This window comes from Eublepharis macularius, chromosome 10 (genome assembly GCF_028583425.1).
Source record: "Eublepharis macularius isolate TG4126 chromosome 10, MPM_Emac_v1.0, whole genome shotgun sequence".
NCBI classification, from domain to species: Eukaryota; Metazoa; Chordata; class Lepidosauria; order Squamata; family Eublepharidae; genus Eublepharis; species Eublepharis macularius.
Window position 1 is genome coordinate 45,892,870 of NC_072799.1, and position 27,836 is coordinate 45,920,705.

Genomic DNA, 27,836 nt, shown 5'->3' on the forward strand with positions numbered 1-27,836 from the left:
ACTGTGAGCTGCTTAATTTCTTCCAGGTTTTCAACAAACTATCTAAAAATAGAAATGGTAACTCTGGTTTGTTCTTGCTCTGTAAACCACAGCTTATTTCCAGTTTGCGATCTATATTTGCTGGCAAGCAAAAACCATAAGTTGCTAATTCAGGTTTCTTGCAAACCAAGAAGTAATTAATTTTTTTCATAGCATGTAAGAAGAGAATATAGGAAGCTGAAGAATTCTACGAGTAAGCCCCACAAGCTTCTTCCTGTGGCACCTAACCATGGTTTGATGTTTAAGCCAACTAGGACACATGTGCCTTAGACACATACCCTTCTGTTTTGATCCCACCTTCAACCAGGGTAGCCTCACTATAAAGTAGTAAACCTTCCTTCGGCTTTCTTTCCATCTAAAGAGTTGCTGGCTTAATATCTATACCTGCCTTGCAGAAATGTGCCTAATTGGGCCACTTCAATCACCAATCAATAATAATAATAATAAATGATAATAATGATAGATTTATATTCCATCCTTCAGGATGACTTAATACCCACTCAGAGCAGTTTACAAAGTATGTCATTATTATCCCCACAACAAAACACCCTGTGAAGTGAGTGGGGCTGAGAGAGCTCCTAGAAACTGTGACTGACCCAAGGTCACCCAACTGGCTTCAAGAGGAGGAGTGAGGAATCAAACCCGGTTCTCCAGATTAGAGTTCTGCACTCTAAACCACTAACTACCCCAAACTGATTCTCAAGGTTTTTTTTATTTTTTGACAAAGTGATGAAATACCTTACACACAGTTTAAAGAAGTATTGATAGTGAAACCTTGAATGTGGACATGTTAGAGATAATTTGAGATGAATCACTAGTACAGTCAAGCAGTACAGTCAAGCAGTCAAGCATATAGTTACAGTTGCCAACCTTCAAAAGGTACCTGGAAATCTCCCAGAATTACAACTGATCTCCAGACAACAAAGATCAGTTCCTGTGGAGAAAATGGCTGCTTTGGAGGGTGGCCTTCATGGCATTATATTCCACTAAGGTCTCTCCCCAAACCCTGCCCTCCCAAGTTGCCTACCACCTCAGTCTCCAGGAATTTTCCAGCCCAGAGTTGGCAGTCCTATAAGAATAACACCATATTCCACCATATTCCAGATGCTCACACACAAACTACAAAGTGTATCAATGAGGAAGCCAAAAAAGGTAGAGCAAGAGGGTGAAGCTGTGGATTTTAGTTTCCCCAATCCAGACATTTTGCATACTAGCTTGAAGCTTTGGCCCTCTATCTGGAACCTACTTGGATGGGTTGCCAATAATCCAAAAAGATGGAGAAGCACCAAAGGAAATTACAACTGGCCTGTATTGGGTCAATGTGAATGAACATACTTGTAGTTGAGAATACTAATGTTATAATAGGTCTTTATCTGCTGGAATGTTTATGCAGCCAAAATCTTTTTGCATCTAAATATGTTGATTAATGACTATGTGGTCCCATTTCTAGGCCTTTTTTTGCACAGTTAGAAAATTTTGGAGGAGAACCCTTGAAATGCTGCATTGAAATGTGAAAAAGGAGTTTAGCACCCGGAATTCAAAAGAAAACCCAAAGAGATATGGGGTCAAAAGCGGCCAAAATCACCTGTGCAAAAAAGGCCCTAGTCTGGGACTAGGCTAAGGAAGCAAGAATCCTTTGTCTTCCTTAGGGTATCTTTTTCAGTGTAATGAGATATTGTGGAATTATGCCTGATCCTGCCCCTTCTCCTCTAATGTTCTACCTCTATATTGTTGATGAGCCCAAATTCAGTTTATTGGTCTCACATGAGTGGCAGAGAAGTACTTATTCTGGTTGCCATGACTACAAGGGGGTTAGGGGGAAAAGACAACAAAATAGAAGCTTGATGGCACCACGCTCAAAGTCTTATCTTCACTATGACTTTATAAGAAAATAGTTACATTTAACATGACATACATTTAGAATATCTCTGCACTGCCTGATTTGTATCTTGCTTTTGATCCATAGCAAAGCAGTAATTGCACTAGTGACTTGCAGGTTATTGTAATATGTTGTAAAGTTTTGCCATGTGTTGAGATGTTGCTGAAAATTGTGTCTGATTAAACAATATTAAATTCCCTTGTCCTTTGCTGAACTTGCTACATTAAGGCACACATTCTTAACATCATTCCCACACTGCAAATATGTGGTTTCTCCTTCTCTCCCCCAACAATGTATTTTGTAAATTCAGTCTTAGTATATTCCTTGATTTTAGGTAAATTTCAGTTATCTTAAGGTAACTTGCTTCACCTTCCCCTATGGCACTTGCAGAGGCAGCCAGTCAGTTCTTTTGTTGTCTCCTTTCTGCCATAAACAAAAAAACTGCCAAACCTGGAAGAAATAGCATGTGTAGCAGTGGCACCTCCAGCAGAAAAATAGTGCTTCTGTTTTGGCTCACACAACATGAGAGAAGATAGGAAATACTTAGAGATCTGGCAGATAGTCTCGGAAGATACTGTCAACAAAATGTGTGTGATTACATTAGGCTTCGATAGTGCTTGGCCAGACTAAATGATCACATCCTATGGTATTTAAATACAGTTACTTGGACTTGAATTCTACTGACATAAAAGTAGATTGCTTCCAAATCATCTGTGCTCAATTTGAGAGAGTCCAATAAATTATATAGAAGTAAAGAACCAATTCAAATCTCACCCCTTAATGAGCAAGCCTCATAAAACTCCCCTCTACCTGCTCTTGTCTTTGGTGATGGCTCAAGACCAGCCTTTGCCCTTCTCCACTGCCCTCACCCCACATGTAGCTGTTCTGGATAGGAGCACTTGATTGTGCCGCCTGTGTTCTGTCTAGTGATAGCAGATCTTCCTTGGTTAATCGAAAGGAGGGTAGTTGCCCATTTCTTCAGGGTGCAGCACTTGCCAATAACCAGAATTGGTGCAGTGAAACACTGCTGCGGATTGATACGAGCTCCTTTTGTGCCAGGAGGGCAGGGCAAGACAAGGAAAAAATAAATGCTGCAAAACCTATTTTCAGTTGCATGTTATGGAAAGGCTCCTGCTGCATTTTTGGGATATTGGTGCGCATGTTCTGTCAGTGAAGTAGGTAGCATGAATGGAACAATTGAACATATTTGAACTGAGAAAACATAACCTAAATATACATTTCTTTTTCTAGTGCATACAGATGCATTTATGACAGAATAGTATAAGCCAGCGGTTCTGGTGTTCCCTTTGGAATCTATAGACTCTCAATTTCAGGACAGAGGCTTTTTAACTAACCCCCTTGTTACATTTGCCATTGTGTTTTCAAAATAGATAAATGCTGCAGACTTAATTTACTAATACGATACTACAATATGAACATGTACAGCTCTACAATGATAATTGGTTCCCTAGGAAATAATAGAAATAAACATAAAATAATTCTGAATAGTACAGAGATGAAAATGGTAATAAAAGTTTTCAAAATTAAAAGGGATCATTTAAGATTAGCCTTATATGGCCACATTACAATATTCTTCACCGAAGAGAGAAAACGCTTTGGGTGGCTGTAGCAAAAGTCAGCTTTTTACCAAGCTATTTGAATCCTTCTGTGCAAAGGGGAAAGCTTTACCCTTATTGATAAGTCCACTCCACAACATCTCTGTTAGTAGTGTGTCCATCTTTTATAACTGAATCAATAACATCTGTTGTGGAAACCTCAAGAGATCAGATAACAAAGTTGAGAACATTTTATCACAATTTTACTGCAATCAACCTGGCAGGTTTCCCAGATTAACTGGGGCTTGACCTGTCATTAACTTTTGAGCTTGCTTCAACCAACCAATCTCTCTGATGACAGATTCCTCGTCTCATGGATTTTCTGCAATCACCCATTTCATACAGTCATCCCTTTTTCATGGTTTGTGCAATTGCAAATGAGGCACAAGGAAATATCTAGCTATAGTTTGCATGTGACCCCTCAAGCAACTTTCACCTATCATTTCTTAATTCAGTACAGAATGTGCTACCTTAACAGAGTGACTGAAGGAAGTCAGTTATGTTTTAGGTCTGTCTTCCATACCCCTTTTCTTCATTTTTCATTGCAATAAAAGAAATTTGATTTTGCATAGGGTAGGGTTGCATAGGGTAGGGTTGCCAACTCTGGAATGGAAAACTCCTAGATATGGAGGTGAGGGGAGCCTGTAAAAGGTGAGATTGCAGAGGGAGCTCAGCCAGGATGTGACGACAGAGAAAGCCAGTTTGATATAGTGGTTAAGAGTGGTGGGACTCCAATCTGGAGAACCAGGTTTGATTCTCCACTCCACTTGAAGCCAGCTGGGTGACCTTGGGTCAGTCATAGCTCTTCCAGAGCTCTCTCAGCCCCACCCACCTCAGATAGTGATTGTTGTGGGGATAATAATAGAATACTTTGTAAACCATTCTAAGTGGGTATTAAGCTGTCCTGAAGGGCAGAATATAAATTGAATGTTGTTGTTATTATAGAGTCTGCCTTCCAAAGCAGCGTTTTCTCCAGGGGAATGATCTCTGTAGTCTGATGATCAGTTGTAATTCCAGAGGGTCTCCAGGCTCCACCTGGAGGCTGGCAACCTTAGCTTGACCCTCATCCCCTTTTTTTTTGTCCTTCAGTTCAATTGATAATATTCTGTTTAGTTGTACCTGTGTGGGATGTGCAAATATGCAATAACATCATGTTGGCGCAATCGAAATAAAAGTCATGGTACCAGTATCCCTCTCTCGTTAAATAAAACAACAGCTCAAAAATGCAGCTCACAGTCACAAAGCATGCTAATTGTTGTTATGATGGCCTAGTGTCAGTGATGAAGAGGATAACAAAGTGGCCTATTTCAGGCATAATATGACTCATCAGTGACTTCGCCATTGCAGTGAAGAGTATGCTAATCACATATTTAAACAATACAGGCTTGGAGAGGATTGCAAATCTTTCACAGAATGCAATTAAGTACTCTATAATCTTGATAAATTGGAAGGACGGGCTGAAATTTGATAGGATAGTACTTCAAAACAAAATATAATTGCTTTGCTTCTGAACACAAAATAAAAGACCAAAGCGGATAAAGAAATATGGGAGGAGGGATAAGGAAGTGTGGCTGAGGAAGCAGGATGATGAATACAAGGAGCCTCAATATCTGACCATCTTCACTATAATAAGAGTGAAATAGACTGATAACCGCAGGGTGATGTTAGATAAACTTGTGGACACAGTCTGGCATGGTGTAGCCTTTATACTTTAGAGCATTGGATTAATAGCTGGACTTCATGTCAGGGGAAAGTGTTAGGTGACCTTTTTAGCACTTTAGAATGCAGGTAGAGGATTATATGTTTCAGTGCTTTCTCACATAAGAAAGAGAGAAACTCCCAGCATCTAGAAAACTAACATGTCAGACCAAAGGGTATCTTTCTCCTTGACAGATTAACTTCCATAGGCAGAAAGTTTTAATATTGCATCCATTTATACAAGATATCTGTGTTCTAAAGTGTCATAGGTCTAGGAGTGCTGTCCATATTTGTTTCGTTTCTGAATGTAGACGTTCCCTCATTTTCCCCTATATCAATGCATGGAAACAAGATGAAAGAATAGACTGTGCTGCAGAGGACTGTTGGAGACAGATTCCATTTTTAATGCTTTTTCATGTTAAAAAAATCATGCAAATGGAAACCTAGCACAGCAGGGGAAAAGCTTTTACGCCTTATCTTTGCTTGCTCTACTGGTTTTCTATTGTAGGGAATTTTCAACAGTATTCCAAAATACAATCTTCCACCTGCAGCCTGACATGGTGCTATTTTTTATGCCACCCAGCATTCTACCATCTCATTCCCACCTCTTCCTCCTGCATCTATTTGCTAACAAAAGGGTGAGTGTTTGTTTCAGAAAGTGCTTTTGAATTTAACTTCAGTTACTATGGCTGAAATCAACCTTTTTAAATGCATGGGGTATTTGCATAGGTATTACACATTAATAGTATGTAAAATGAAAACTGATTGTACAAGATCTTGTAGGAGCAGAAACACAGGGGAACAATGGTTGACTTAACGCAAGTGGCTACCAGCATCTTTTTTCTTGTGTTTCTGCTTGTGCAAAAGCTGTAGAGGAAATGGAAATTTTGTGCTGGATCCAATCCTATGAGTTGGATCCAGGCTGAATGGATACTTTCCACTTATATACCCTTCCTGCCACAGACCCCCTCTCCCAGATTGTTCCTCGGTGTCCCATCGCCCCCAAGAACACTATTTCGTTATCAGTGGGGCTCAGTGGGAGGTAGGAGATAGAAAAGATCTGTTCTGGTGATGGAAAACTTAGCCTGGATCCAACCCACTACTAGTATTTCTGAAATTAAGAGGTCATTGGTAACCAGCAGGATAAGCAGCTTTGCACAGGTAATTGTAAACCGTGAGCCTGGGTATTAACCCAAAGTGAGAACTCTGAAAAGGAGGAGAGAGCTTGCAAGTGCCTACCTAATTAAGTCAGGCCCAGTTATCTCCACTGCAGATAAAGTGGCATGAGGATATGGAGGAACCAGGGAGAGCATTTGGAAGCTCTGAGGGGAGGTTAAGTTGCACAGTTGGGCTTGCAAGAGGCAACGAGATGTCGTGATAGAGGGAAATATGCCATGAGTAAACTGTGTGGGATAAAGATTGCAGAAGATCTAGCAAAGGCAAGGGTGTGCTTTTATCAAGTTATATAAACACTGCATTATGCATTTAGTAAACCACAATCACATAGATCTCACTTCTGGAAAGATCGTTTCTTAATAATTTTCTCTTCAACAGCTATTTCAGTCACATCAGTTACATTTCTATAAGAACTGTTAATACAACTTTAAGACAAGCACACTTCTAAACAGGTGCAAACCAACTAGAAAACTGAGTACTTACTAATCCCAACTATTGAAAATATATCATTGAATAAACAGTAAATTTTTGGAAAGTATAGATACAGGACAATCAGCATCATAGGAAACATTTCAGTGGTTACATGCAAAACTGTATCTCTATACTACTAATTACTTACAAACTGTAGGTTTAGGGCAGTATGGAATGTGGATATTAACAGAATATTTGCTTAACTACGTTTTTTAAAAATGTCCCATCCTGATCACTGAGGTTTAGGAACATTTCTTGTTCATGGCCACAGAAAATGTTTGACAGAATCCAAATATTTTCAGTTACTTTAGGAAGACAAATGGCATGTTATTTGTAATATTTTGATGAATATTAAAAATAGTTGCTTGATTGCCCTGAGGTCTGAACAGACAGTATGCCTGTTGTCTGGGAAGATTTATGACTAGATTTTCCTGGCATTAAAAAAATGGGAATAGATGTTGCATGGGGATTGTTTTTTGCATTGAGATTGGTGATTGAACAGTGAGAAAAGGAGTTTAAAAGAGGGCACTTGTCTTTCCCTCCCCCTTCTGAGGTTAGGTAGAGGAAGAGGCAGTCTCCCGTGCAAGCACCAAGTCATTACTGACCCATGGGGGGACGTTGCATAACGACATTTTCTTGGCAGACTTTTTACGGGGTGGTTTGCCATTGCCATCCCCAGTCATCTACACTTTACCCCCAGGAACCTGGGTACTCATTTTATCAACCTTGGAAGGATGGAAGACTGAGTCAACCTTGAACCAGCTACCTGAACCCAGCTTCTGCCGGGTTCGAAAGCAGGTCATGAGCAGAACTTGGGCTGAAGTACTGCAGCTTACCACTCTGTGGCACGGGGCTCCCCATTCTAAGGTTAATAACACTGAAATCCTGCAAAGGATAAAGAGCTCCTCCAATCAAGGCTGCAGCCCCCTTAAATTGTGCTGGGAAATCCACAATTTCATTCTCACCGGGTTTGATCCTTTATCTTCCTTTGGGGAAGTAAGCAGTAGGTATGCCTTAGAAGTCAAACATATTTGGAGCCTCCAAAACTGGTTAACATGAAAAAATAGTCTTATCGACTTCACTTTTCTTATATGGACCTTCTCCAAATGAACAGAATTACATTTCCTGACACATGCCATCACATTCAGTGTTGAAACAAATGAAGCGCTGTGTGTGTGTGTGTGTGTGTGTGTGTGTGTGTGTGTGTGTGTGTGTGTGTGTGTGTGTGTGTGTGTGTGTGTGTGTGTGTGAGAGGAATTTGGTTCATAAACCTTTTAAGCAAATTCACTTGATTGTAGATCCCGTACTCAGAAATATGCTCTGACAGAAAAAGTGACCTATTTGCATTTAGATGAGCCATCTGTCCCCTTTTGATGGTGGAGGTAACAGCATCAGCATCAAAGTCATTCCGAGTGGATTGAAAGCAGTGAGGGGTTAGTGCCATGTCCATCAGCACCATTTTCATCCCTGGTTGCCTCTGAGTTAGTGTCACTAGAATGGATTTGACTTGATTTGAACAGTGATATCATACATGCAGTTATGTGCAGCACCCCGAGATGCTGGTACCGTTGTTTATTTTATTCCTGCTGTGGGCAAGTTACCTCTTGGATGCTGCAGTTCCTCTTTTTTTTGACCCCATGTATGGGCAAAACGCTTAGTATTATGCAGGGGTTTTAATGATCTTTTGTATTTACTTAGATAAAAGCAAGAGTGCTTTTCTGCAAAGGGAGAATGCAGCAATTACTGCATTCAGTATTTTATTCGCAGCCTGTAGAGACCTGGTGCTCATGCTCTCTTTTGATTTTACACAGCTTCTGAATAAATTGTACATGCCAGGCTGAGCATTGTTGGCTTATTTTAGAAACTGTATGTGAAGCTTGGATATTGACGAATACAGAAAGAACAAATACAGCCCTATTAGAATTCAAACATGGGGTCAAATTTAGACTAGGTTTGATGTCTTTGTGGGAGGGAGCCTTCTGTCTCTCTCTACTTTAGAGCAACTTTTGCAAAAGTTAAGGAGGGGTGCTGCCCTTAGACATAAGCAAGCAGATACTTTTTGTTCTCAGCTACTTTGGAAGATGCAATCTCTAAAGTGGGGTAGCAAACAGAGCAGAACAAGTGCCGTGTTTGCTAACAAATGCATTATCCAGGAGGAGAGCAAACCCTCTATAAGGCAGAACAGTAAGTACATTCTTTTAAAACAAGACTAGATGATTCCTTTCAAAGCTAAGAGAGAGACAGCTTTTTTTCAGATGTTATTCATATATTATTTCAATGTATGGCAGTGAACAAGCCAAATCCTGCAGACTATTGGAGCTTCCAACCTATATGTATTGATATGCAAGTCTGAATACGGGATGTGCTAAAAGGAATGACAGGATTGCCCTATGGAAATAATGGGAGAGGCTTGAAGGCCCATTGGAAAAAATGGGAATCAGGAATGCTAATTTACTTGAATGGGCTCCATTGAAATACCTAACAGCCAAAAAAAAAAGTTGCAAGGAAAATGTGGAATGGATTTTCCAGGAAGGTCTCTAGACCCAAACAGACTATTCAGGAACTAGAATGTCAGGCCCCTGAGTGCAGTGACAGCCCCTGGGTGTAGCAGAAGCGCTCTGGGACTGGAATGACAGGACCCTGAGTAGAATGACAGGCCCTGGGTATAGCAGAAGGACTCTGGGTCTGGAATGATAGGCACTTGAGGGGAATGACAACCCCTCGGTGTAGCAGAAGTGCCCTGGGACTGGAATGACAGCACCGAGGTATAGCAGAAAGGCTCTGGGACTGGAATGACAGCCCCTGAGGGCAGTGTAAGCACTCCGGGACTGGAATGGCAGGCACTCGCGTGGAATGACAGCCCCTGAGAGTATCAGAAGGGAACTGGGACTGGAATGAGAGACACTTTAACTGGAATGACAGCCCCTGTGTATAGCAAAAGCACTCTGGGACTGGAATGACAGCCCCTGAGAGTAACAGAAGGGAACTGGGACTGGAATGACAGTCTCTATAACTTGAATGACAGCCCTTGGGTGTAGCAGAAGGGCTCTGGTTCTGGAATGACAGGCACCTGAGTGGAATGACAGCCCTTAGGTGTAGCAGAAGGGCTCTGGTTCTGGAATGACAGGCACCTGAATGGAATGACAGCCACAGGGTGTAGCAGAAATGCTCTGGGACTGGAATGGCAGGCCCCAAGTGAAATAACAGCCTCTGGGTGTAGCAGAAGTGTTCTGGGAATGACAGGACCCTGAGTGGAATGACGCCCTGGGATTAGAAGAAGAGCTCTTGGACGGGAATAACAGGCCCCTGACTGGAATGACAGGCCCTAGATGTAGCAGAAGGGCTCTGGGACTGGAATGACAGGCCTCTGCATTCAATGACAGCTCCTGGGTATAGCAGAAGGGCTCTGGGATTGGAATGACAGCCCCTGGGGTTAGTGGAAGCACTCTGGGACTGGAATGGCAGACCCCTGAGTGGAATGAAAGTCCCAGGGTGTAGCAGAAATGCTCTAGGACTGGAATGACAGGCACCTTAGTGGAATGACTGTGGCTAGGTGTAGCAGAAGTGTTCTGGGACTAGGATGACAGACCCCAAAATGGAATGACTGTCCCTGAGTGTTGCAGAAGTGCTCTGGGACTGGAATGGCAGGCCCCTAAGTGGAACGGCAGGCCCTGGGAGTAGAAGAAGCACTCTTGGATAGGATAATAGGCTCCTGAGTGGAATAGCAGCCCTTGAGTGTAGCAGAAGGGCTCTAGGACTGGAATGACAGGCCCCTGAGTGGAATGAGTATCAGAAGAGCTTTAGGACTGGAATGAAAGACCTCTAAGTGCAATGACAGCCCCTGGAATGACTATTCTATATCCAGAGTTGTTCTGCTCATCCTAGGGGCTGTCATTCCACTCAGGGCTGTCATTCTTGTTCCAGAACACTTAGGGTACACCCAGGGGCTGTCATTCCACTCAGGGGTCTGTCATTCCAGTCCTAGAGCCATTCTGATACTCCCTGCAGCTCTCATTCCACTCTGGGGCCTGTCTTTCAAATCCCAGAAGGCTTATGCTACTCCCAGGGGGTGTCATTGCACTCTGGGACCTGTCATTCCTGTCCCTGAATAGTCTATTTGAGCCCAGAGTCCTTCCTTCAAAATCCGTTCCACATTTCCTTTGCAACTTTTTTGTGCTGTAATGTATTTCAATGGAGCCCATGTAAGTACATTGGCATTCTTAGCTCACATTATCTCCAATGGGCCTGCAAGCCTCTCCCACTATTTCCAATGGGACATCATATCATTCCTTTTAGTACAGCCCTCAGAATAAAATTTGTGCTTGTACAGCTGTATATACATTGGGGGTAGGGGCTCTCTACACATTGGATATCTGGAATGATAAGGATCCCAAACGAATGAAGACCTTCCCCATGTACCAACTGCTGTTTGCATTCATATCTTCAGATCAACATGCAGAAAAGTCAAGAGGAGATAGAATAACACAATTCTCTCCCACATGTAGAAATAATGTCTGGAACAGTAGAAATGCATTGAGTTCTAGATGGTCAAAGAGAAAGCTGAATATAGCACTGATGCCAGTAGCCATAAAACAACATGCATGGTCTATTCCACATACTCATAAATGGTCATTATATGTAACAAAAAAAAATACTTCCTATATCTTCTGTAGCTGAAGTCAAGTGCAGTAATTGAGATCTTCTCAGATACTTTGTGCATCCAAAAAGGAAGCAAATGTATTTTAATTGCTGATTACCAGTCCCTAATCAACCGTTTGTACTCATAGACAGTAAAGTTGATAACGTGACATTTTCCTATGTGCAACCACTGGACACTGCAGCCTTATCTCCCTTGCCATATAATCAAGTCTCAATCAAATGTGCATTGTGTGCTTCAGTCAGGCCTTCCAACATTTTAAAACTCAAGCTCCAGAAATATATGTTTACCAAGAATGGTCACTTGCAGGACTTCTATTTTTAAGAGTGTCTCATTAAGTCACTTCATTTAACATAAATGGAAATGGGGATCTGAAAGGATATTTTCTACACTTAGTGTGTAGTGGTAGGAGAAAGGTGGACAGGAAAGAATTCCAAACTGCACTCATGACTGTGGTCCTGTGGTCCAAGGTGAGATATGTACTAATTTAACACAAAATAAAAGGGTGTGGTCTTGTCTATGCATTTTAAGCCGATAAATTGGTTCAATGTGGTCTTCAGCCAAGCGGTGAGGATTCTGTTTCCCTGCCATTGCACTCCACACAGGAGTCTTGTGCACACTTTCTTCCCTCAGCTGTTTTCCCTGTATTTTTCTTCCATGGTCTCACAGGAGGGCCTTCATTCAGGCTTTTAAAAAAGCAGTAATTGCATTTGCACTATAGAGTTGTAATGAGCTATCACCACAATCTACTCAGAGTTCTGAATCCTGATCTTTTGTTCTGCAACCCATTTGGCTACAGAAATATATCTTCATGCAGGAAAAGGTTCAAGGTTTACTTTTTTAAAATAAAAGGTGTGAATTCAGAGAAATTAGTAGATTTGGCAAATTGTCATCATCATTTTATTCTGCATAAATAACCCTAGGCTTTAAGCATAATTAAACATGATTAAAAATCAAATACAAATACACACTCAACAAATAGCAATACATTTAAAAAAATGAGATCTATAGAGTAAGAGGTGAATAATAAATAAGGCAATAAATTGTTAAACTGTTATAGCACTGTAGTAATTACTAATTTTTAAAAGTTCCTTCACTGGGGTGGGAAGCATATGGTGACTATTGGGGCGGGGGGGGGGGGCTGAGGCAAAGCAAGGCAAGGCAAGTGGTGCTGAACTGTGTTGGACTTTGAAATATGAATACCCTCCTATTGACACATTGTGCAAACATAGTTTGAGTGCAATCAAAAAGATCACATCAAGCCAAGTTTGAGTAAGATCTTAGCAAAACAGGGAAACCCTTGGTAGTAGAAAAGAGCAAGAGTACAGTAGCACCTATAAGGCCAATGGGAAACCTGTAAAGCGGATGATCTCATCCAAATGCTTCACACAACCCCCCCCCCCCAAAGTTCCAGTTAGAATGTCAAACTGGAGCAAAGCCTCTGTGATGAAGCAACACTGATTGGGCTCAGGATCTCTTTTCCCCTCCATCACCTCAGCATTTCACAGATAAAAATAAGAATGCTCCGGTGTGCTTGACACCTCTATTCTTACATCAAAGATCACAGCCTGAGAGCTTCCCCACTACTGCATATTGCTGAAGGCTCTTTGTCTGCTGCCTGTTGTATTTATTTACTCTGCAAAAGCCTTCCAAAGATGGTGCTTATTCTTTTGCTTAAGGGTACATTAGGAAAACATAATTCTCCAATAACAACAGTGGCTGCTATTCCCCAGCCAGCCTGTTCAGGGAATGAATGCTGCCATCATAATGATACCATCACCAGGCTCCAAGCCACTAATGACACTGGAAAGTGTGTTCCAAAAGAGCCCCCCTCAATGTCCCTCCTAATTTTTTTTAGAAAAAATGGGGGGGTCTTAAAAAAGGAGGGAGAAGATTGCTTTTCCTAATAGTTTCAGGTTCTTCTGTAAAAGAAACTGTGTCTTAAAAAGCATTCCACTCATTCCCAAACAGAAGTATTTCATAGGATTTTTTCAGTGCTCACTAGGAGTGCCATTCCCCCAGCCACTTACTTGGCCCTTGGGCGGGTGCACTCCCTGGGGCGTTCCCTGGGCAGTATGGCATGCTCTTGCACCCACAGTGGCCTGATTCAGATCAAAACATGCCCCACAGTGGGCCCATTTCAAGCCGAACTGAGCCCCACAGCAAACTGATCCAGCCTGTGGGATCATTCCCGGCCGCCCTTTAACCCTGCGCTATGATGTCACTTCCTGAAAGTGACATCATTGCACAAGCTGAGAGTGTGTGCACACTGTGCGAGACCAGGACCTGGGGGCACAGCAAGGTAGGTGCTGCCAATCTCCTGCTGAGGGAGTCAAGGGACCTGGCAACGCTTGTGCTCACCTTTTTTTTCCCAAATGTTTTACTGGGGGTATTCTTCATATGGAATTGGAGCTCATGTTTTTGAAGAATTCATCTTAACGTGAACAAATAATATCTCAAATAGTCAGCAGTCTTCCATAGTCCACAACATTGCCATCTTTATGCCCCCCCCCCCCCACCAAAAAGCAGGACTCTTGTGCCTTTAGGAACAGTGTATCCGGCAGAAAAATACAATAAGCAAATGGTGAATTGAAGGACAAATATAACTATAGTAATTGTGCATGCAATTATGTGCAAGAAGTAAAATAAGTTACTTGTAGAACTGGCTAACCTGCACATACAGATTGTGCAAGGGTGCTTATATCCAAATATGGAAGAAGATGATCGTTACGGCCCAATTTTTGTCACACTTTTTTTTTCTTCACAAGGAAGAGAGCTGTTCTGCCTGAGGAATCTGGTTCTTCCATGCAGGAACAGATATTTGGATCTTGGCCACAAAGTGTATAACTCTATGCGTCACTTTGCTGTATTTGTTCTGCCTGTCACAATGTTATTAGGAGACATAAGAAATTACATTTTTCTTTCCTTTGTCCCTTTATACTACTGAATAAAGATTTTAATGTCAAAAGTTCTACTCAGATTGACACTTCTTTTGTCTCTCTTTGCCCCCACCCCCATGCCTCATTTATACTAAATAAAGCAAAATATCATTGTTGTATCAGAGTCATTCACTTGTTGCCAAAGTGTGACTGTAACAGTGTGCAGAAGGATAAAGTGACCTTGTATGGTTGCACAAAAGTGGGGAGGGGTGGTGGTGGACTCAACCTCCCATCTCAGTGGTTGTCAGAGTGGGTCTCCAAAAGGAAAAATAATGTGGCTATTCCATGTCAGTACAGAAAGCTTTGCCTTACCATAGCCAGTCAACTTTGATGTGATAGACTCTGTGGCATTGTCAGGAAACCTGTTCAGAATGAGGACAATATTTATTGCCCTCACTCAGATTTGGCCTTGTTATTTTTTTTCCATATTACAGATAGAATTGGTTACATGACATCATCACTATGCACATAAAATAAAGCAGTTGGGGAAATCATGAAAATTACTCAGCCTTGTTTTTGTCTTCTCTCAATTTTCATGGATGAAAATTTGATCACCCCCTTTGATCACCCCCCCCTCTAAATTTCTGTTCTTTTCGCTACCCAAGGTCTAAGGAATATGCTTTCTTCTTCTACAAAAGCTCCTCCCAATGATGCTTTCCTCTAGATTCTTGAATGGAGATATAAAACAATCTTATTTTTCCCTAAATGTATTTCTGATGTTTATTTTTTGTGGGCATGTATACCCCCCCCCTTTTCAGTGCACACTTTCACATACCACTGAGAGACTGCCAGTTCTAGTTGGGATAAAACATAAAATTCCATAGGGCTGCAGTGGTGTCCTTCCCATTGCCTGTACCTAACGGCTGCAAAATACCTGTGATGTCCATACACTCAGGACTTCAGAAATTTTTGAACCTGTAATCATGTTTAAATAGCCTTCTTCCACACCTGAAAAAAAGAACCTACACAAGCTTCACTTTTCCTCATACCTTTTGCACATGCCCAACTTTTAAATCAACGTATCTAATTCTCAGCAGGGCCAGGTATGTGGATGTTTAAATCCAGAGATTAAGTTCATGGACAGACAAGCCAGTTCTTTCTACAAACCTTTACAAAAAAAAAAAAAAGCCCTGGATTTGCAGAAAAAAACTGAAATCTAACAAAATACATTGTGGGAATAAAAAGCTGCTCCTGTGGCTTGAAGAAAGGAATACCTTCAGTAGCTATTGCTAGGTAACCACAACAGGATTGTAGCCTATAAGCCTTGGTTTCTGTCAGAAAAATGTGGGGCAGATCCCTTTACAGAGCTGTTTTGGCCTTTAAAGGAGAACTGATCTGGGCCAGGCCCAGCAGCAACTACTGGGAAACTTGCTACCACCCAACTTCCATGACTCACCCAGGCTAGGCTGCTTGCTACTCTTCAACAGCAGCCATCCCACAAAAATCAGTGTGATCTACTGGTTAGAATTGCAAGCAAGCATCTGGGAGACCCAGGACCAAAACCCCACACTGCCATGGAAGCTCACTGGTGATCTTGGGCCACTCACATATTCTCAGTCTAACCTACCGAACAGGGATTTTGTGAGGATAAAATGGAGGAGAGGAGAATAATGTAAGCTGCTTTTGATCCCCATTGTGAAGAAAGGTGGAGTATAAATGAAGTAAGTAAATAATAATTATAGCTGGAGATGGGAGAAAGATAAAGGTGGGTTGGTTGGTGGATGGAAAGGAGAGAAGGAAGCGGGAAAGGTAAGAGATTATAGTGATTTTCAGCAAAGGGAAAGAGGAAAAAGTGGGGGAGGGAAAAAATGAGATGTCCCCAGTCCTTGTGGGTCTCCATCTTGTTTAATCTTAAATTCCATTTGAACAGTCTCTTTCTAGTGTTTGTTGGAAGCTGGCTCCAGTCCAGACAAGTCTCAGGCCAGGGCTTGATGTGATTGCAGACTTCAGTTCTGCTACAGGGGCCCTTGAACAATAACAGGATTAAACCTTTACAGGAGTGTCAGGACTATGTAAGACTAACTATATCATCCTATGCAGAAATATTCTATTCTAAGCTCATTTATTTCAATGGGCATACGAGTACAGTGTAAGTTCTTTATCTTTTAACCATAAGTAGGTCATTCTGATGTTAGCCCTTCTTGGGACGAGAATTATGTAAGCATGAAGGAATCCCTTGCATAGTTTACTCACTTGAGATCCACTATAATCAGGGAGAGTATCCTAATTATGGCTACAATTTTGAGGGCTATGAATTTTCATGAAATCTGTTCATTGCTTTAACTTTTATATTCTTCGTTATCTACAAAATATTTAAATTTTGGACAGCATGTTAAATACATATGCAAACTGTCAGATCTTCTTAAAGAGTTTTGCATAGTCTGTTTTCCTGAAGATGCATCTTCAAACAACATGCAAACCACTTATTCCTGGTGTGAGCCTATGCAGCTGTTTTATGTGACTAAAAATACATAGTCAGAATGAATCATGTCGTCCTTTTTCTTACCTCATGAGATTGGGAAGGCTGGCAACAATCATGAAGGAATAGCATAAACCATTGCTCACCCATGTTCTTCTAATACTGTGACATGTACAGTTCAGCAGCATAGGTTCACACCACATGCAGGTACTCCTGCTGCATGTGAGGGTGAAAGGAAGCCACCCCAAGAAAAGACAGATTAATTAAGGTTTCCTATATCTCTTCTTTGTCTTTTCTGTTTTCTGTGATCAACCTGGGAATGGTTTATGATAGTCGTACTACACTGTGAAACATGCACATATTTTGTCAAAAAAAGTCATTATTAGCACAGGAAAAACAAATGTCTGTAATATATACTAATATTGTATAATAATATTAGCGGTAAAGTGCAATAAGGGTTAAAATGTTAAGGTCTGTGATCAAAAGCTATAGAGGCTTTCCAGTGTACATAGAATGGACTTTGTACACATTCTTCCACTTAAATATTGTAGGAAGCATCAACCTACACTTTGGAGTGTACATTTAGAACTGTCATTGGCCTTGTGAATTGGGAAATGAAGTCTTAGAGTCGTAATTCTGAATAAGGGTAAATGGAAAAAGTTTGTAATAAATATACATTGATTCAATCCTTTCAGTTGTTGTCTGTTTCTATAAAATATCCAAAACATAACTATGTATAGTATAGAAATAGAAAATACATTTACGATGGTTTTCGTCATTTTGTTTGCTTGTTTCTAGTCTGCTAATTTGTTTCTAGTCTTCTAGTCTAGTTGCTGTGACTCAAGGCTGCTTACACAGTGCAGGTCATTACAGTGAACAGCTAGGACATTTAATGAATAATACAATTTTGAAAGCTCCATTTTAAGTACAGAACTACGTGTTCGTCACTGACATCCATGGGAGTTACACAGATTAAAAAATGAAATAGTTATCAGTTCTGTGATTTCTTTTATTGAAATCTGTTACATTCAGAGGCTTTATACATTACAGAGTACACAAGTGGGGGCCGGGGTCTCCCCACCCTGTGTCCTGTGTAACCATCACACATGACTTGGATTGCGACTCTTCCACCCCTCTCCTTTGCAGGAGGGAAGATGAGAGCCCCTTCTTCATGTGTGCTACACTCACAATCTGAATCAGGCATCGCATGTGGGAACTGAGGATAACCCACAACTCATGTCTGACACAGGGTGGGGGCCCTGAACTCAACCTATGTGTAAAGTGGTAATTCTTAAAAACCATGCCTCCTAAGAATATAGGGTTGCCATCTCCAGATTCAGAAATTTCTGTTGATCTGGCGGTGGAAGCTGAGGACGGAAGGGTTTGGGAAGGGGAGGGACTTCAGTGGGGTATAATACTGTAGAATCTACCTTCCAAAGAAGCCATTTTATCCAGGGGAACTGATCTCTGACATCAGGAGTTAAGCTGTAATTCTATAATAATAACATTTTATTTATATACCACCCTTCAGGACAACTTAATGCCCACTCAGAGAGGTTTACCAAGTATGCTATTTTGGAAGATTTCCAGGCCCCACCTGGAGTTTGGCAACCCAATGGAAATATCCCTTTGGCCAACGATTGCTTTTGACTCAGTAGTATAATTCATGTCTTTCATTCATTTGAAGGAATAGACTGAGTTGAAAAATCCCCAACATTTAAAAAAATAGTTTTCTGTTTTTTTACTGATTGCTGATCCCTCCCCTGCACTATTACTATTGGGCCAAATTTGTTTATTTTATTTTATTTTATTTTATTTGGATTTCTATTCCGCCCTCCCCACGAAGGGCTCAGGGTGGATTACAGCATATTAAAACGCATTAATTTATATGTGTAAATATTGTAGCATTTTTAAAAATGTTGCTAATAATTATTAAATAATGAAGTAAAAAAGCACCAGACACAAGATTTATCTATTTGATGTGGAGCCAACCCTCATAAGGAAACCAGAAAAGACCTTTAGTATAGATGGCTAAAATATGAGCTCAAATCCTATAGTTTTTTATTCTTACATGAACTCTTGTAATGACCATGATGCTTTTCACCACTCTAGGCCTTGCCATTTGTGGATCTCAGAATGGATTATAAAGAATAGTGATTTAAGACCTGCAGATCCTCTGTGAGATAGGTAAGCATTATTATTCTCATTTTACAGATAGGGGAATCATGGACAGAGAGGTTTAGTGATTATTTCCTTTTCCCCAATCCCTGACAAGCCAGAGCCAGAAACAGAGCTCAGATATATTGTCTTCATAGCTTCTACTTTAAGCACATTACCATCCTCCTGTCAATATAACCTCTCTGACTCTATTTCCCCAACTGTAAAGCAAGGATAATAATACAGATTTCTGCACAGGCATATTTGTGCAGTAAAGTGAGGAGAAGGTTCGTGTTAGCCCCACTTTAAAAACCCATCGTATTCTTTCTTAGGATTTTTAAAAAATGTTCTCATACACTTTGTGGAAATAAATTAATTCACCAGAAGAATGGCTACCTTTCTTAGTATGGTGGAAATAAGAGTTTTAAAATGGCATAATTGATTTTTTTTTGATAGGGTGATTTTAGAAATAGTTGGGAAGAGGACTCATCATGGTACAAAGTAGCTGTTGATTTCTATCACAGAAAGTTATCTAAAAACAGATTTTGTGGCTATCTATTTTACCATTCAGTATAATCCAATGAGCAGCTGAAATGATGGTGAAAAGGTTTACTTGATAGTTAACTATGCAAAATTCACGCATTCTATTTTAATATAGATTAATGTATGCAATTTAATCAAGATTCTTGAGCAGCATCTTCTGCCCTTAGCTAGAAAAAGGAAAGAGTAGGTACATGGTAAGATGAGCCCATTATGAACTGGGCTTGAACTTCAGAGTTATTTGAAGTTGGCCTGTAATAGGCTCAGGCATTCCAAACTGTTCTGAACCTTCACAGTTTGGTGGCATCACTAATTATAACAAGCCTTTGAATACTGGATAGGTACTACCACTATTTCTGGCCCTTTTCGCACTTACGGTTTAAACCGCCATTTATGAGCATTCGTCCCGATCGCAGTGGCTTCGGCATTGCACCTGTTCATTTCACACTGTCCACTGCAATTTCGATTTGGTGTCTGTGCTTCATTTCAAAACCTCGGTGCAATTTTGGGCTTTTGGGGCCTTGCAATTCACGTCACACTTTTTTTAAAAAAATTGAGCATGCGTAGTGACGTTGCAATGTTGGAACCCTTCCCCCCTTTTTGCTGATTGGGCTGTCCCCTGCCCACCGGAGAGGCAATTGGTGGCAGAGTTCTGGGGGAAAACATATACCACTCTCATTTTTTTAAATCAAGCCAGGAAAGGGTTAAAATGCTGCCTATTAATCTCCTCCCAGGAAGCAGAGGCTTGTTTCCAAAGGGCTGTGCAAAATGCTTGGGTTTTTTCCCCCTCTTTGGCAAAGTCTGAAACATGCCTGGGAGGGAGGGAAAAGCAGCCGGTTAATCCTTTCCTGGCTTTTAAAGCCAGGAAGAAAGTGCAGGAACATTACAACGTTGCAACCCATTCTTGTCTTTAAAAAAAAAAAAGAATGTGTGTGCATACCCTAAGGGAGGAAGGAGAAAGCAGCTATTTAACACTTTAGTTGATTTTAAAGCTAGCAGGGAATTAGCAGCAAGCTTAGGAATCATTCCTGGCTTTTGAAAAAAAATAAAACAGCATGCATACCGGGAGGAAGGAAACCAACAAGAAGCAGCCTTATGACCCTCAGCTCGCTTTACTAAAAAAAATGGTGGACAAGGAGTTCAGAGAGCTGAGGAGGGTGGGAGTGGTTAATTCTGCACAAACCAATCAGCTCCCAGGGAAAAGGAGAGGGGGGAGAAGAGAAGCAAAAAGGAGGCAAAAGTGTTCACATTAGCAAAATGCGGGCCAGCTGCTAGTCAGCAGCGAACTTAAAAAAACATCGGGGTATGTCCGCAGGGGGAAAAATCGGGGATACAGCGGACAAAAAGCGAGACTGCATCCCATGACTGCTTTTAAGTGTGAAAACCTTGCAAACATGGGATGTGGAACAGGTACAAATGCGCTCTAAAAAACGAGTGCGAAATGTACCTCTGTAGAAGCTATGAATGATTCTTGTTTAAATTAAATTCAGGCAGGCTACACAGCATTTGTGATTGTCAAGTGCTAATTTAGAACATACAATACAAAAAATATCTGTGCTTATAGACATTCCGTTTTTAAGGAGACAGGGAAAATGGTTTATTAATTGATGTAATAATCTGGCTTTATTTTACACAGTGTATATGCTTCTTTCTGTTTATGCCATCCTTTTTCTATTCAAACAGTCATGTAACAATTGCTTATGTACAACTTTTAAACACCACAGCCATGTGCATGGGGACCCAATCTCATGAGCTTTCCTCATAGAATCAATAAAATTTCCTACCTGACAAAGTGGCAATTCTACAAAAAGGGGCAATGCATCTAGTCTCCACCTACGGAGCTGGATCATTTAAACAACCTACCAACGGTGAAGTAGCTGTTTATAGTCTGCCTCTGTTTATATGAGCAAGGAACACTTTATACCGGATGTTTAGGCCATACCACCTTGCTGAATAATCTTGGTTGATTCATATCCACGTGTTTCACCACTAGCACCCTGTTGCTGACACTGTCACTTTCACCTAAATTTGTGGCAGTGTTACAAACCTCCAGATGGGGCCAAGGGATCTCCCAAAATTACAACTGATCTCCAGACTGCAGAGATCAGTTTTCCTGGAGAGAATGACTGCTACGAAGGGTAGAGTCTATGGCATTATACTCCGCTGAGGTCCCTCCCCTACACAAACCTCACCCACACTAAAGTCCACTCCCAAATCTCCAGGAATTTCCCAACTTGGAACTGGCAACCCTTGTAACTGTACCTACCAGAGTTACTGTTTTCTATAATTTACTTCAAACTTCACACATTAAACATTAAAAAACATAGACTGAACTGAGTTCAGGAACTTCTCTCCCTGGAAAACTAATTGTGTAAACAGGTCTCCAGTCTATTAATTTAATAATCATAAATCTAATGTATATTTTAATTGGTTTTTAATTGAAGGTGCCCCCTGCAAAGGGGTGTGAAGCTCTGTGATGATATTATTGTAACCATATTTCTCTAGATTTTTTCAATATGTTAGAGGTGGTTTTCCAGACAGTAAATAATATGTTTGCAGTTTTTGTTTAACTCACAGCAGAGAGTTAGAAAACCTCATGTTACTTTGATCATAATAAACGGCAACAAAATTATTTAAAGGAAACAAGTAATCTAGGGGGATCTATATTTTTCAAATGGCCATTTGCCTGTGATTATGGATAGAACTACTGAAGGAATCAGACCAGACCAGGTTCTCGGTTGTGTATGAAAAATATTGATTTATTATTGGGTTGCCCCTGAGAAAGCATACATGGCGAAACATTCCTTTGCTAGCTGAGTGGGGCCGAGTGATTAACCAGCCACTCCCAGGACCTCTTGGGATCCCCCAGACTGCTGTCTGGATCTTCCATCATCCTCGGTTCCGGGTACAGTCTTCAGCTGGTCACCATTTATTGCATCTATTTGGACCTACTTTACTACGGAGTTATCCTCACCGAGACACTTACTGCTCTGACTGTTTGAGCCTCTGTGAGGTTCTATTGATTCCGGTTTCTGGCGTTTAGCACTATGATGTGCAAGACTGACTGATCTATATATGATTGTGTTTACTACTTTTTGATGTGGTTGACTTTTGTTATTATCTAGAGTAAATGGTTCACTGTTTGATTCTTTTTGCTGAACATAGTGTTGGTTGTGTGGGGGAATTTGCTGTTTTACTCTTAACCACTACACCAAACTGGCTCTCAAACTGGCTCTTAAATTTCTACTTGAAATTCCCTGCTATGCCTACATCCATTCCAACAATCATTTTCTGGTTTTCCCACCAACAGAGGTAACCTTAGGCGGGTCACTTCTGCATGTATAAGATCCCAGAATCATCTCTGATGCAAGAATCTCAGGTAGCAGTTCTAGCACGATCCCTGTCAGCAGCCTTGGAGAGCTGCTTTTACTTATTTTAAATAGTACTGGACTGAACTTAAGGCAGATCTTTACATCAATATCCTATGTCACTTAATGGATCATAGCTGTCGGCGTGAAGTGCTTCCATTGTAAAGCAGCATCTTTTAAGGTGTAGAAATATGATACAAAGCACACTCGCTCTTCAGGTGTTTGAAGAAGGGAGCTCTGACTCTCAAATCTTACACTCTGAAAATCTTGTGGGTCTCTAAAGTGCTACTAGACTCAAATCCTACTGTTTTAATCACTCTATTGTAAAGCATAGGTTGGCTGTTTCACAAATACATGTTCATTACAAGAATTGACCAAAAATAATGATTTCATCCTCAGATAAATGATAGTTCCATGGTGGATGAAAAGGAAATTTCTGTGATATTTTGAGACTAATGCCCTATGATAAAAATAGCTATTAAATCGAATTTAATATATTATTGGATGTATTTCTTGTTCTATTAGTTTCCTGTTAGGGTGGGGAACAAATGAGATAAGATGTCAGAAGATTCGTGATCTTTATTTGGAGCATGTTTGTTTTCAAGTAGAAGCAGCTAGCAGAGGATTGAGATTGTAATTTGGTCAGGAAAGTGAAACTGGGAAATAATCTTTCCTTCATTTCTTCACATTTCACTTTAAGTATCTCTGTGAGCAATCCTAAGCAGTCTACTCATAAGTAAGTCCCATTTTATCCCTTGGGATATACTCGCAGTAATTCTTAGGATTGCAAGGTCAGTCTTCTGTCCTTGAAATCTGTCTGCCTCTTGTCTCATTCTCATAAACAAGATGACTCTGTAGTGATGGTTGCTGCATGGATTATACAGATTACAAGGGAGAGTTTCATCAGCAACAGTGGAGCCAACTGTATAGGATAAAGAAAACCACAGCAGAGCACTGAGTTGTTAGAGGAATCTTGATTTCTGAGGATAGTAGTTCTACCCTAGATTACCAGAGTGCACAGAGATAATATAAGTGGAGGGATTTTTAAGTCATTGCAAATCATAGCAATACTTAATTCTAGTGACAGTACGTTCAATTGGCACATTCCACTCAACTCCATTGAAATCAGAGGGACTTAGTTCTCAATAAACATTCACAAAATGACATGCAACTCCAATTGATTTCATTAAGCATGTCCTCAATTCTCTTCAGCTTAAGTAAATCGGATTTAAAAGTGCCTCCCTTTGAATGAATCACGCACAATTTTTTGTTACCATTGGATGGTTTTGCTATCAGGAACGGAGAATTGAACCACAATTATTACTGTTTCTGCTATTTAATGTCAAGTACTTACAGTATGTTGAGTGCCACGTTGAATGTAGAATTTTTCTGTTATCTCATATAATACCTGAAGTTTCCTTCTTTTTCCCCACAGCACGGAAAAGGATATGCTAGTCAATTCTACGGGATTTACCTGAAGCAGCATGATTTGCACAAAAGTCGACCAACAAAAGCATCAACTTTTCAACTTCATTATCTTGGCCATCCAATTCTGTGTTAACTGAAGAATTACTGTGCTGTTGGAGATATCATGGCCAACAATAGGACCTAACTGCTCTCAGCAGGCCTGAGAAATGAGTTGAAATGTATGGAACTGTAGAAACTTCAAGAGGCAGCTGATTTTTGCCTCTCTGATCAGTGTGTGCCTGTTTACAGCACTATATAGCTCTCTCTTTCTCTCTCTTTCTCTCTCTAAAATGTCACTGAGCCCTTTAGATGTTTATATTCGCCACAAGAAGCCAATCGTACAGATTTTAAAAAAAGGAAACGTGCATTATAAATGCAATATCACTGTTTTAAACTTGACTGTTTTATATTATTTTTGTGTGATCAAGTGTCCCCCAAACTATTCCAACTTTACAAAAGAAATTGTGAATCATGTTCTTTTCACCTGTGGGTCATGAAAATGTTGTTAATCTGCAGACCCACAAAATATCAAAGACATTCTGTAGTTTATACACCGTGTTGCAAAGTGTTTACTGTACTATTTCAAAGCTTCTAAATAAATATAAAATATATATATTATATTACATATAATTTTCCGGGAAACGTGGTACCATTTAGTTGATTTTTAAATGAATTCATACAGTCTGCACCATACACTAAAGTGAGAAGGTAATTCAGGGTCCTTAAATTATCCTTGCCTAAACAATAAAATAAATCTTTAATAATACTTCCCCATTTTTGTACTTTGGTCAATCCTGTTTTGTCCTTGTTAAAAAAAAAAAAGAGCTGTAAGAAACAACAGTTTTTTTTCTGAAAGTTGTACTGAATTTTCAATGCCAAAGATACAGCTGTCAATAATTATGAAAATGAGCACTGACTATGTACTATCAAAAGTATATATATCAACCTCCATTATTTTAATTCTATTTCTATGGCTTTTAATTTGGAATCAAAAAACTTTTTATAAAGGCTCTATAAACTCACATGTATATGTTGTTGAAAAGTACACTGGGTGTCTGTACATTTTGCAATGTAAGATATAATGTAAGCGAAGATAACTATTTTAAGGAAATCTCCCTGCCCTCAACTCATAGCTAACGTACATGGTCCTTTGACATAATTTTGTGCAAATATATCTTTTCATGCTGGCTTGCAGTGGTTTTTGAAGAAAGACCATTCTCAAAGACATATATGTTGCCAAGCCATTAATTTGAATTTGCAAAAAAGCAATTTGAAGTTAGGAATAGACTGTCCCAACTTTACTGGTAATCAGGTTGGTCCCTCCTGTGTTATTTTTGTAGTAATTTCGTGACTTGACAAATCTCAGAAAGGGTATTTTTTATTAGAAAAACAATAAATTGTTCTAAAACTCAAAATCTGGCAAAGTAAAGTTGAACCTTTACTTTCATGTTCTCTGATTATAAGTACCGTTGAAAAAAGTGAAATACAGTAAGGTGTATGGGTTTTTTTGTTACATGCTCTGCTGTCTTTTTTTCCTGACTACCTGTCAAGTGTTCAAAAGAAACCATAAAATTGTGTCTGTGATAACAGCAACAGTTTCAGCTGGAGGTGCTTAGATACAACAGCCCTTTGAACAAGGGGAAAACATACTCTTTCAGAGGGTTTTGGATTACATCCAAGGACGATAAATTTGCATCCTTGCTCACTCTGAATACTGTTCACAGGGTAAAAAAAAGATTCGATGTAAGTAAGGGCGGAAAAAGTGGCTATTTTTTAAAAGAAATAAAAAGACTGTTACACTGATCCAGAGCCCTGTATGTACAGACATGCACACATGGAACTTTAATGCACAGAAGAGTTCTGTGCATGCATCTCTTTGTACTTGTGGGTACATGTGCATCAAGCGACCCTATGCCTGCAAAATTTTCCTAAAGGATACTAACAGTTCCTCAGAAGATAGTTTCGGGTTGGTAGCCGGATTGGTCTGTTGTAGAAGAGCAAGAATCGGGTCCAGTAGCACCTTAGGGACCAACTACATTTCTGGGTTATGAACTTTCGAAGGTCAAAGCTCCCTTCCTCAGACAAAGAGAGCTTTAACTCTCAAAAACTCATACCCTGGAAATCTAGTTGGTCTTTTAAGGTGCTACAGGACTCCGATTTTTATTCCATCAATCATTCTCCACCGTATTCCCATTAACATGAATGGGAATTGTGGCTAGATAAGGTTTCATATGTTGAACTGTGAGGTTACATAAGATTCCAAAGTCTTAACAAAATATTCCTGCTAAATACTTTTAATGCCTATTTCTAAACTCTTTGTATAGCTACAGGGTTTTCTTCAGATCCTTTTAACAATGTATATTATATATGAATCACAGAAAAAGCACAGGAAATGACCATTAATTTGAGAAAACATAACCGTGAAATCTTCTTTAGCTTTAGGTAATCGGAGTTTGGTCACCTCTATGCCTTGTTAATTTTATGAAAAATGGGCTATTTTAGTAATGAATTGTGTGAAGAATATTTCATTTGAAGAAGTCTGTCAACTTGTTGCTGCTTTTAAGGCGAGAAATTGAATGCCCCTTCTGGAATTGGTTTTGCTTTATTTTTATAGCCTCTTTAAAGAGAGGTGTATACTGTAAATTGGGGTTGTTTCTAGTCCTGTGGAGAAAGAAAATCACCTTTTTTCTTTTTTTATAGACTATTAAAGTGTTTTTGTTTACTGAAATCTCCCTCACATTTTGCATGCAACTTTTTGGAAAAAAATAGTCATGTTGCTACAAGTTCATCTGCCTATCCTAGTGCATTTATTTAATCTCTCTGTGTATAACTGTGTAATGGGCATACACACACATGTATTTACTTCATGCTTTAGCTTTTCCTTATCCTCTCATCACTTAATATAAACAACACAATGGGAGCCAATGAGACACTTGCATACAGAAACATGGTTGACTTGGGCTTTCAGATGGTGAGATTGTCTATTCAATAAGAGAGCATGCCATTATATTACTAGAGGAGAACACATACTTCCTCATTCTTCTACTTAAGTAGGATGAAAAATGCTTTATTGAGATAAAGTCACTATGTGACTTTATGTGACTTTATGATGGCAGTATCCTTTGGTGAATATTTCATTTAAATGTGTCCTCAGAATGGTAGTTTCTGGTATTTGACATTAGAAACCCATTAAAATTTGAGCATATCCTGATACGGTGAATATCAGGGGCTCAAATCAAATAGTCTGCTACTTAAAACTGATGTGATAAAACAACTTCATGGACAACTTCACTAAATAAAAGAACAGCTTCAATCAGGCCTCCTTTTGCATGTCGAGTACATGAAGAATCATCCTGCCTTGCACTTGCTAGCGATTCTACAGCAAAAATTTGATCCAAGCTTCTAACAGA

The 27,836-nt window shown here is 40.0% G+C and overlaps 1 protein-coding gene across 1 annotated transcript in view; it reads left to right on the forward strand.

The window, feature by feature from the left end:
• PCDH10 (protocadherin 10) overlaps positions 1-25,429 on the forward strand; it is a 49,087-nt gene extending 23,658 nt beyond the window's left edge. The window contains exon 5 of the mRNA XM_054990182.1: positions 24,395-25,429. Within this exon, the coding sequence (XP_054846157.1) occupies positions 24,395-24,414 (20 nt within the window). The 3' untranslated portion in view covers positions 24,415-25,429. The remainder of the gene's footprint in view (positions 1-24,394) is intronic.
• Positions 25,430-27,836: the final 2,407 nt, after the last annotated feature.